The sequence below is a fragment of the Microcaecilia unicolor genome, chromosome 4, assembly GCF_901765095.1.
Source record: "Microcaecilia unicolor chromosome 4, aMicUni1.1, whole genome shotgun sequence".
Classification (NCBI taxonomy): Eukaryota; Metazoa; Chordata; class Amphibia; order Gymnophiona; family Siphonopidae; genus Microcaecilia; species Microcaecilia unicolor.
The window spans coordinates 341,251,191-341,263,235 of NC_044034.1; the positions used below are offsets into that span (position 1 = coordinate 341,251,191).

Sequence of the window (12,045 nt, forward strand, 5' to 3'; positions counted from 1 at the left end):
TCTCATACTGGTGTGTGCTGTCTGACTCCTGAAGCATCACAAATTCCTATCTCAATTCCTGCAACAGTACCAGAGCTGTCTGGAATGGGACGAGGTGGCTCATTTGAAGGGTAACCACCCAGCTCAAGGATTCCGAGAAGACCCAGGAAGATAAACTCTCGGATCTCATATAGAGTGAGGTGCACTCTGATGCAGTCCTTGCGGAGAATGCCGTAAAATTCCCAAACCTAGGAAAAGGTGAATGGAGCCATAGCCATGCCGACAGGCAAAGCCTGGAACTGAACATGAGGGCTCAGAACGGCCAAACAGAGAAACCGCAGAAGATGGGGCCAAAGAGGAAAGAAAAGAAATGCTTCAAAAGGGAGAAGTGCAGGGAAAATTGAAGTGCAGGCTAAATTGAAGTAGCTCTGAATATAGCTAGCTGTCCAATATAAAGACAAAGTGCAATAAAAGCCTTAGAAACACTGCAACAAACAGCTAGCTAGAACTGCCACAGATACAGTGGAAGCTGCAGCTGGAATGCAATACTTTGATCAGAGTCAGAGCGCAAAACTAGAAGAGCAGAGCTGCTGTGGGAAACCACCACTGCTAACCTTTGGCACTGTAGCCAAGTGTAAACTGTCCCAGCTATGGAAAGAACTGCTTGTCACGGCAAGCAATAAGAGAGAAGGAAGTAAAATATGCCCCATAGAAAAGGAGCTGAAGGCCACAGTTTCTAATATGATGCACAAACCAGCCTTAAACCTGTGACCTTCAGGCTGAAAGCCAAGCATCTTCCAGAAAAAACATAAATTATTTTGCTGAAGCTACTGCACCTGGAGCAAAAGCCCCATGACAACAGCACTGAGGTTCCATAGTTACCATGGAGACCAGAGCTTGCCCCAGAAAATAACAATATGTAACATTTCCTGCAGAAAGGTGGAGCCAAAGGCACTAAGCCTAGAAACTCTCACTTGTAATGGTAAAGGAGCAAAAAGTGCAGGAAAAAAAAAAAAAAAGAAAACCTACTACTGAACCTGGCAGTCTTGCCAGGTCTGCGGGTTTCCCGCCCAATTAGAAGGCTTTCTGCGACCCGTTGCGGGCAATTTTTGCCGGCTGCGGGAAATTGGGCGGCTTTTAAAAAGCCGTGTTGCGGATTGGGCGGTTTTCTGGGGCTTCTATTGGTCCAATAGAAACCCTGCAGAGGCTGGGTTAACGATGTCAAGGGCGGGGTTAGTGATGTCGGAGGCTATGTCGGGGGTGGGGTTAGAGATGTCGACGGTACGTCAGGGCAGGGTTTAACTTTGGGTGGGTTTTGGGCTCGTTTGGGTGGGGAACATTTTTTTCAACCTGGCAACCCTGGTACCTGGTATTCCCAGGCAGTCTCCCATCCAAGTAGAAACCAGCCAGGCCCAACCCTGCTGATCTTCCAAGATCAGAGATGAGGCACACTCAGGGTGGTGTGCTCATAGGCAATGCCTGTACTGCCAGTATAAAAAGAGTTTCAAAAAGGAAGGAGGGAAACTTCCAAGCTGTTCAAGCAACTGCCCTCAGAGAAAAAATGAGGGGACAGAAAAGTCTGTAAATAACAACACTAAATAGGCCCTTTCACAGGCCCAACATACAAGGAGCCCTGCTCTGATCATGTTCACTGTTTCCACACCAGGAACAGCCTTAGTCAACGCAGGAACTATAAGAAAATCTAAACTCACCACAGTGAGGCCTACTGCTATCAATGTACCCACTTAGGCAAACATGGCTTTCCAGCTCAGGAGATTCAAGTGGAGGAGTAGCCTAGTGGTTAGTGCAGTGGACTTTGATCCTGGGGAACTGAGTTTGATTTCCACTGCAGCTCCTTGTGACTGTGGGCAAGTCACTTAACCCTCCATTGCCCCTGGTACAAAATAAGTACCTGAATATATGTAAACCGCTTTGAATGTAGTTGCAAAAAGACTCAGAAAGGCGGTATATCAAGTTCCATTCCCCCCCCCCCCTTTGTGCAGAAAGGGACTGCCCTGAAAAGACTCCCTCCGAATAGAGGGAGACAGGGGAGAAATGGACCCTACTGCTCAGCTGGAGCGAAAACATCCCCTCTTCGGGGCAGGGTCCATCAGAAGAGACTGGGACAAGGAACAAGCCAGAAAATTCCAAAGGCTGAACTAAAAAGGAACAGTCAGTTCCCCTACCAGACTTCTGCAACATATGGGCATACAGAGGAGCAGAATTGTTTTCACATTTGCTTATTTCCGATCTGACGAAGAAGGGCAACCTTCGAAAGCTAATCAAGAAATGTATTAAGTTATGTCCAATAAAAAAGGTATCAACTTATTTTCTTTTCCATGTTTTATTTTGTTTGATTTCTATTGATAACCTTAAGAGTGGACTAACACGGCTACCACACTCCTCTACGTAAGAGCAGCAGAATGAAATTTGGGGAGGGGGGGTGGGGAGGGAGGTCAGAAATCCCCTGCCCCAAAGAAGCCCCCAGTGGAAAACTTAGCCCTCATGAACCCATCTGCCCGAGATCGGCATAAAAACTCCCCCAATCACGAAAAGGGCTACTGAGGCCAAGCTCTCTTAAGAAGAAAGGTTCAAATTAAGGGTCCTAGAGCAGAGGAGATCCTGCTGAGAAGATATACAAACAGCTTAAAGTAATTCTGTTCTTTCCTTGGATCCCCTTGCATAGTGGGGGCAGTTTGAGAAGAATTTGTGCCACTGCCCCAGCTACATGCAAACAGGTTCTGACTCAACAGTGATTTTGGTAAAGGAAACCAAAGGCTGGAGAAAATAAAGGGGAATCCCCTGGACCAGCAGTCTCTAATGGAACACAAGGTCCTTTAGGAGAAGCCGCCCCTCCCCCCTGCCCACATCAAGGCCGCAGGGCGGGAAAGGATCAGAGTTGATATCAGGAGAAAAGACGGCCACGCCAACAAAAAGTCGTGCGTTCCCGGTATTTTAGCGTGGGAAAAGGCTGCTCGGGGAAAAGGGGAACTTCAGCACTTCCCTCCCCAGCATTCAAACATGCCACCATACAGAATCCTGCTGCACAGCATCTGCTACTGCAGCAGGAACAGCTTTCAAATGCCAGCGTCACCCCTGCCGAAAGAGAAAGGCAGGGACTCGCCGAACAGCAGGTGTCTCTGGAGGAGAAGTAGAGTCCCACAGACGCAGCAGCCTGCTGCCTAACCGGCACACAGACTAAAAGCACAGCACTAAGACAGGGAAACCCTGTACTGTCCGGTCTTGTCAGAAATCTTCTGTTTCGTTTTTTTTTTAAACACCAAATGAAGGCAGAGAAGCTCTCCTTGTTATTTTGTTTTGTTTTTTACTGGTGAGGAAGGCTAGCGCTCTAAAGACCGGGAGGCAAGGGGGGAAAGAGTGAAGCAGGGACCCAGAAGACTGAGTATGCCCCAAAGTCGTCACCACCAGCCAGACACCCCTAAACTCAACTGGCCCACTGGACCCAGGAGTATCCCCAACATACAAATCCAGGAGCTGCTGAAGCGTCGTCCACCACCTGCTGGAGATAGAGATGTACTGAGGTGAAAGAGGAGCTGGCTGCCTGGTATCACTGCCTTTAGCTTTGTAATCTCTATCTCCACCTGCTGGTAGATGGACACAACCCACCAGTTCTTGGATTCATCTGCTGCATACGCTAAGGAATGCCTTCCTTTAAATTTTCAGTGCATATCATCATTAGAAATGTGAAGCACAATAACAAGGTACTGTACACCATCACCCACTGCACTGCCTGGGCTGTAAGCAGAAAGGAGCAACACCTTCCTCCTGCCTGGGCTTTGCACTGTGTACTCTCCACTATTCTGTCTAGAGACAGAGTACATTCTACTGCCTATGCCGTGTGCCAAACATTCATAAACTAGCAAACAGTATAACCAAAGATGTGTGGCACATATATTTCAACGGCTATTTGCAGTTTGTCTGTGCGAGGCAGGGCAGAGGAGAATGCTGGGGAAGAAAGGGGGAGAGCAAGCTAATGAACACAAGGAAAACAGCTGGTACCTTGAGTTCTTCCTGCCTTCTGTAATAATGCAGCATCATTTCTTTCTGTTCTTCATTACTGATCACAGGCTCTCGTGCAGGGGCGCCTTGCCCTTTCTAGGATGGTTATGAAAGTAAACGTTTATGAAAAAATCAAATTGTGCATATGAATTCCTGGAGGAACAGTTCCAATGGCAAATAATGTTAATTGAACATGAAGACAGCCAGCACTGTCCTGGATAATTAATGAACTGCAGGTGTAAAGGAGCCTTTATTGGCCTTTTAGGCTCCTGTACTATAGAAGAGCAGAGTGTGACAGCGAGGACTGGTGAAAGGGTAGTTAAGTACCCTCCCTCCTTTCTAATGAGCCTTCAAGATCATACCAAAAAAAAAAAAAAAAAAGAGGAGAAAATCTCCACAAAATCAGCCAAAAGTCCAAAAGAACAGCGGTGGCAGTCCAGGAAAGGAGGAGAAAACCAAGGGTGTTCAAGAAACTTTTACTGAAGACAGACCCTACTTGGCTGAGTTTTAGGACAGCCTTCTTAAGGGGTTAATATAGTCTTCAATAGCAACTCAAAAGGACTAATGGCCAAATGCACTAGTAGTATGGATTGTCCTGGTTTAGTAAGGAGATTCTGTTTGAACTCTTGCCCTTTTGAGTTGCTATTGAAGACTGCTGACCCCTGAAGAAAGCAGTTGCTGATAATTAGCCGAGTAGGGTTTTTCTTCAATAAAAGTTTCTTGAACACTCTTGGTTTTCTTCTTCTTTCCTGGACTGCCACCACTGTTCTTTTGGACCTTGAAGATCATACACCAGCTTCCTCCCCACCTGAGATTTTGAAAAACAATCATGATGACCCCATAACTGGACATCACATTTTTAAATATTAAATAGTGTTTATGTAAATATATACATAATACTACTACTTAACATTTCTAAAGCGCTACTAGAATACATATATGTTTCAGAAATTATCTTGCAGATTCTGGTCAATATGTAATTTTTAGGTGTAGACTATAAAAACAAACAGCTATAAACTAAAACCAATGCATCACATTAGCTAAAAGCAATCTTTCACGGGCCGGCTGGGCTGAATTAGAATATTTCCTCTTACTTCTCACCACAGAAAGAAAATTTTAATTCTGTTGCCACTTCAGTAATGATGACACAGGCTATAACCAGATACATTGGGGGGTAAATTTGGTAGCAACATGCATAAATGACTTCTTAGTGGAAAAGTATGCGCTATATTTTGATGGTGTGCAGTTTGCCAGTGGGCACACAAAGGGGCAGCGTGCACAAATACGTGCATAAATTATAGTATTCTATAATTTACACGCTGTCTGGCTAACATCTTGGCTTGGGAATTTACACCAGCTATAGAGCTGGGCTAAGTGACTGAGCCATAAATGTAAGCGTGTTTCTTGCCACTTGTGATAGTATCCTATGAAGAAAAGGAGGCCTGAAATAGGAGTTTACAAAGACCCTCACCATTTACAGAATAAGGAACCATATATCAGAAATAGAAATATGCAGACAAAACCTGATTCTTCTTTGCTTTACTGTCCTTCCATTTATGTTTTCAACAACCAAGAGGTTTTGAGGGGGGGGGGGGGGGCTGGATTTGGGAGCAGAGTAACTCTAACTCTTTTTTGCTCTCTGCTCTAGCCTCATCTCTATCCTTTTCTGGGAATAAAGCTGAAAGTTTGCTACTTAGGTCCTGCCAAAGGTGTAGATATATAAGGGATAGTCTTATAATAGGATGTCTATGTCCACATAGCATAAAGACACCTATGTCCCTTTATAATATAGGCTCCCAGAACCAGCTCCAATAGTGAACTAATCCTCACACAAGACACCTATTCTGAAGGCGTAAATTTCTGCCTGGTCTCTATGCATGTATATGTGTATAGTATGAAATACACGTGCACATCACAACCACCTATACTATGCACCCAAGAGTGTAAGGGTACATGGACTCTGTGTGCCTACTTTTTATGCATGTTAGCTGCTCCATGTTATAAAAGCTTTTTTTTCTGTGTGTAAAAAAAGCACTTTACATGAGGAAAAAGCTTTAAAAATAAATTACCCCACATGGAGTCATAGGCTTGATTAAAAAGAATTTTCAAGCACACCTTGATAATTAGAAGGAAGCTCTCTTTGGCACAATACAAGTACTACAGAGAACATTAGCAGTAAATTTGGGAGACTGAGATCATACTCCAAATAACCTGGATTAGGAGTGATGGTGCATTACTGTCATGGTATGTATAAAACTAATACGAAAAGCATGAAACACACAGTATTATCAAACGCAAAATCACTCAAAAGAGTTTGAGCCATCGAGAGAGGATGAAAACCAGTACATTATTTAAAAAAACAAACAAACTTTAAATAAACAAATCTCAAAGCTCCAGTTTTTCTGCCTCAATTAGGAGGCTCCAGTACTATCACTGTTTTTTTCTCAATAATGGGGAAAAAAAGGGCAGCAAAAAACTCCTAATTGAATATATATAATGGAGAAAAACTGGTGCTCTAAAAAAACGCGTGTGCAAAATCTTATACTTTCAGGCTCACTTGATGTAAAAATCAAAGCTGAAATCACAAAAAAACAAAACAAAACTGTGCACAGCATAAAAACAACACTTAAGTACTGGAGTCTCCTGCTTGGGGTAGAAGAACTGAAGTAAAGTTAACCCTGGAGCTTTGAGGTTTCTTTATTTAAAGTTTTTTTTTTTCTTATAATGTGCTGGTTTTCAGCCTCCCTCAATGGATGCAAACTTTTTTTTGATGTGTCAAACTATTTAATTTAAAAAATGGAAATGCAAAAATAAACAATGCCATAGTGCAGTAGTTCCCAAAACTGGTCTTGGAGGCACCCCAGTCAGTCAGATTTTCAGGATATCTACAATGAATATTCATGACAGAGATCTGAATACAGTGGAGGTGGTACAAGTAAATCTCACTCGGGAACATTCATTATGGGTATCTTGAAAACCTGACTGGCTGGAGTAACTCCAGGACCAGGTATGGGAACCACTGCCATAGTGAATAGAATATTTGGTGAAGCTAATTCATTTCTTACTATGGGATTTAAAATGTCAGCACAGGTGCTTATGCACAGTTTGCTCATGTACCAAAAAAAACAACTTTTGGCCCTGGGTGGCTACAGTGGCATAGAAAATTGTACACAGAAGCTGTACAAAGCCTCCTGCTCTTTATTACACCAGCCCTAAAGTGATCCATTGTGCTGTTGGTTCTTTGAATTTGTGTGGCTGTCAGGTTCTATTGATTTGCTGTCACTGCCATCCCCAGAAGCTGGTATTCTTTGCGGTTCTAGATTATAACTAGCTCCTACAGAAGCCGGCAAATTGTAGTCTCAATTATAGAGCAAATAACTATCACAAAGGGAAAGTCATGAACATAGAGCCACCACCAGCCGGTGGGTTCCAAAGACAAAGCCAGACACCTTGTGGGCCAGTTGCTGAAGGGGGATAGGATGTGAAGAGGTAGGTCATATATGGAAAATCACCACCAGTTACCATGAGAGGCCAATAGTAAACACAGGAACATGCCAACATCAGTCCACATATCACATAGTGCTCAAGAACATGCTGAGCACATTGTCACCAACAGCCACTGCTCAAGCCAGCTGATCATTGTGCCATCATCAGCTGCTTCCAGGGGCATGTCCTGAAAACAGGGCCACCAGCAGCTGATGCACCAGCCTGTTCTTGCTTACAGTGCCACCACCATTCACTGTGGTAGACTGACCCAGAATCCAGTGTCACCATCATCCATCATGAGGATCAGATGCTGGCCACAATGCAACCACCAAGCACTGCAAGGTTAAGCCCTGAGCACAATGTGTTCCTACCACTTACTCTCATTGGTAGGTGTTCAATATAGTACTAACACAGGTGACTGGGGAAGCAAAGGGCAAGGAAACAGGATATACTGGAAAACTTTCATAGGCTTGCTTCAATCTGTCTGAGATGTTTAAAATAGCTTAAAAAACAGGCCTACAGTTTCTTCTGTTTTGTAAAACACTTCTTTTCATAATAAAAAATTCCTGATAAAAAAAAGAAAGAAAGAAAGAAAGAAAGAAGACAGAACTACAACGTACACGAAGAAGAAAACATGTACGACTAAGCAAAAGCAGCTAAATTCGGAACATACAGGTTATTTTTACATACTGTAAGCACACTTTCAGAGACACATGCTTGGGACCTTGGGCTAAAGATGAAATAGGCAGGGAGTCTGACACACACACACACACTCCAGATATTATCCATGTGAAACAATTTTGTACACACTAAATACAACTTCCCATTCTAGGACTGGTATACGTATTGTAGCTGAAAACCTGATATAATTACACATAAAACCAAAAGATAACAGAACCTAAAAGACAAAGAGGTGTATTGTATTTTCAAAGCACTCGTACTTACAAAGTTCCACAGGTTACTATGGAACTTTGTAAATCTAAGTGTTTTGAAAATACGCCTCATAGTAACCTATGGAAATTTGTAAGTCTAAGTGCTTTGAAAATGAGCCCCAAAACAACCTAATTTGTTACACTGGTGTTCAAGTATTTGCAAAATTACTTTGTGTAGAACAAGGAGAGACTCTACTTGGTGTGTTCTAGCATGAACACTTACTTTTTGAATCTTGACAATTATTTTAGTCTTCTCATTTTTGCCTACATAATTAGAAAGTTTCTCTGTCCTTTTTAGCTCTTTTCCTGCCCACCACAACTGTGCATCTGTTTTTTCAATGATCTGAAGTGCAGCCTGCAAAGAAACACACTTAATTAGAGCAGCATCAACAAGCTTATCTGGCCAAGTGACAAAAAGAAGATATCAACAGGTCTCATAGCAATGCTGCTAGGACTCTTGGGGGGAGGGGTGTATTGTGGAAGAAGGGGAGGGGTTTTTTCCTTCACTGAAATCCAGATCCCTATGGAAGATGTGAAGGAGAGAAGTTCCTTCACCTTAACAATATCTCACTTCCATTATGCTCTCTCTTCTGCCAACCTGGCATACTACTTGTTAAAAAATGGGAACACCATGAACATTTTCAAAGCACGTGGACTGGTTATGCTGATGTTGTGCAGGGAGAAATTTGGTCTTAGCTGCTAGCCTTTTTTCCTCGAGTCCAGAATGAATGGGTTATGCCCCTCAGCCAGCAAATGGAGACAGACACTTAGGTGCTGTGATCGCTGCACTATAAGAGACTCCATGCAGCCACAGCTCATCAGTATTCCTGTAACAAAGCAAATACTGACACCAAAACTTTCTCCTAAACAGAACTACAGAAGGAGGGAATCCAGAGTCCTAATATCCTCAACTCTCGCACATGAGAGAATCCTTAGGATGTTCCAGTGCCTTACCACTCCTAAAACTATGTAGAACAGCAGCAGTTAAATAGAAAATCCAGATATGAGTAACAGTATGGACCTCTGGACTGGTCTTGTTGGACTTAGAGAAAATTAGCAGGTAAGATCAACTTTTTCCTTCCTTATTATCTCACCAAACCAGGTCAGAGCACATGGGATGTAGCAAAATGATCCTTACAATGGGTGGAATAAAGACTCCCCTGCTATTAGGACCCTAGCACCAAAAACATCTTCTCTGGAATGCACGTCCAACCGACCATGATTCTGCCAAAGAAGCCACCATATTCCTGGTGGAATGAGTGTTAAGACCTAAAAGTGGCTCTGAACCTTTAAGAATACAAGCTGAAACCACCGCCTCTGTCAAGCAATGAATGACCGTTGCTTTGTAGCTGCTTGCCTCTTCTTGGTGGGCGCCACTAAACATGAATGACTTGAAGGTTGGATCATTTGTTTGCCACTTCTAAATAGAACAAAAGCGCTTTATGTGCCTCCTGAACCTGTAAGAACATAAATTCATCACCACAATTCTTTAAGGGAAGGACTACAACACCACTACTTAATTCAAATGAAAGACCAAAATGACCTTCAGGAGAAAGGAGGGAGACATCATAACAAACTCCTGCTTTGGTAAAACACAGAAAACATCATCAGCAGGACAGGATTTGCAGTTCTCAAATTCTCTTTGCAGAAAGATTACTACCAGAAACACCATCTTTTAAGGATATCTTCTTCAAATACCCAAAAGATGCTGCTGTCAATGCCTGAACCATGCCAGGACCATTGGAAGTCTCAAATGTACCACACCCAGGTGTGAACTTACTGATGCCCATCTGTAAGGCCCCCAAAACAGGCCACCACTGCTACCTGCACGGAGGGTAGAGGCAGTGTTGGACAAAAACAACACCCCCTCCACATGGCTAAATGTTGCAGGGCCAACAGCAGATGACAGGTTAGCAGCTTTCTTCAGGGCCTTCCAGCAAGTTGCATTTGGCGCAAATGCAACTGCAGAAGGGGGAAGACTGTAACAGACCTAAGAGTTCCCTCCTTACACTGCTGCACTGGAGCCCTTTTTCCTGAAATCTGCCGTCTCTGCAAAATTACATTATTTTTCTTCCCTTTTTGTTTTTTCTTGTAAAGTGGAAGAGGGAACCCAAGAAAGCCTAGTCAGAGAGGAAGGGGTGGGTGGGGGCATGCCAACCCCACCGATGCTCAGCTAGAGTAGGGAGAGATCCCGCAGAATCTGGATGGCTCTATGATCACCTAAGCTCACCTAGGTTACCAGCTCTCTAACTGGGCCCAGAAGCTACCTCACCAGACCATTCTTCAGCTGCACAAAATGCCCATCACTATCTTATTTATTCATGACATTTATACCCCACATTAGCCTGAAATAGACTCAAGTTCAATGTGGCTTACAAACAAACAATAAAGTAAATAAAATATAATAATGTACAGAATATAACACAAATTACAATAAGTTCAAGAAGCAAATTAATACATATGCAGTAAGTAACCAGGGATTTAGACTATCTCAAGGACAAACAAATAATTAAGGGTGGATAGGTGAGAGCATAATTAGGCAGGACTAGATGGGAAACGAGATTAAAGAAAAGGGTGTGGGTAAAATTCAAATGGAGTTCTTTGTATTCAGACAGGCCAGACTGAAGAAATGTGTTTTTAGAAGACTTCTAAAAGTTAGATAATCATCTGTAAACTTGATGGATTTAGGAAGAGAATTCCAAATTTTGGTGCCTTGACAGGAGAAATTAGCAGAGTGAATTGTTTTATATATCACTAGTAAAAAAGGCCCGTTTCTGGAAGGAATGAAACGGGCGCTAGCAAGGTTTTCCTGGGAGTGTGTATGTTTGAGAGAGAGAGCCAGAGTGAATGTGCGGGTGTGTGACAGAGTGAGACTGTCTGTGTGACAGTGTGTGTGTGAGAATGAGAGTGTGTGACAGGGCCCCCTCCCCTGTTCCTAATGCCCCTCACCCCGTTCCCTCCCCTCCTTTTCCTCCTCCTTCCCACACTCTGGGTTCCTTAAGGCTTTCAAAAGTCTATGTACCCCCGTGGCCCTAACGCCCAGTATCCGGATACCCCACCACTTTCCTCCTCACCCCTCCCCCAAGATGTAATACTTTCACGTCCTTCATTTTTTAAAAAAAGTGTCCTATCTACCCTGTGTACAAATGCCCGGCATTCAGATTGTGTTCCTCTCATAAATTTTCATTTCTTTCATTCATTCAGAACTTGCCCCCCCCCCCCCCCCCCCCCCCCATCCCGAACACTTTTGGTTCCTTCAGTCTTTTAAAACTCTCCTATGTACCCTGTGTGCTAATGGCCAGCATTGAGATTGTTTTCCTGTCCCAAATTTGCATGTCTTTCAGAACTCCCCCCTCCCCCCCATTTAACACTTTTGGTTCCTTCAGTCTTTTAAAACTCTCCTATCAACCCTGTGTCCTAATGGCCAGCACTCAGATTGTTTTGCTTTGCCAAATTGTCTGTCACTGATGTCACTAATGAGATCAGTGCCTGCCTGCCTAGCAGACCACTTCCGGCAGGCACGGTCCCAAGCACTTCCTGTTGGAGGTGAGAATTATTATATAGGATATTCTTACAGATAAGGAAATTTAAGACAAGATATTCTCTAGATGAAGAAACAGAATTATGA

At 43.3% G+C, this 12,045-nt stretch overlaps 1 protein-coding gene across 5 annotated transcripts in view; it reads right to left on the reverse strand.

The window, feature by feature from the left end:
* The window catches only part of LOC115469464 (cilia- and flagella-associated protein 298-like), a 46,413-nt gene that overhangs the window by 13,761 nt on the left and 20,607 nt on the right, over positions 1–12,045 (reverse strand). For 3 of the 5 annotated variants that reach the window (XM_030202146.1, XM_030202145.1, XM_030202143.1), the window contains 2 exons: positions 8,641–8,772; positions 4,000–4,095 (listed from right to left, as the gene is read on the reverse strand). In XM_030202146.1, coding sequence (XP_030058006.1) covers positions 4,000–4,095; positions 8,641–8,772 — 228 coding nt within the window. Of the gene's footprint in view, positions 1–3,999; positions 4,096–8,636; positions 8,773–12,045 lie in introns of all 5 variants that reach the window. The other 2 variants (XR_003942012.1, XM_030202144.1) reach the window with 2 other exon arrangements.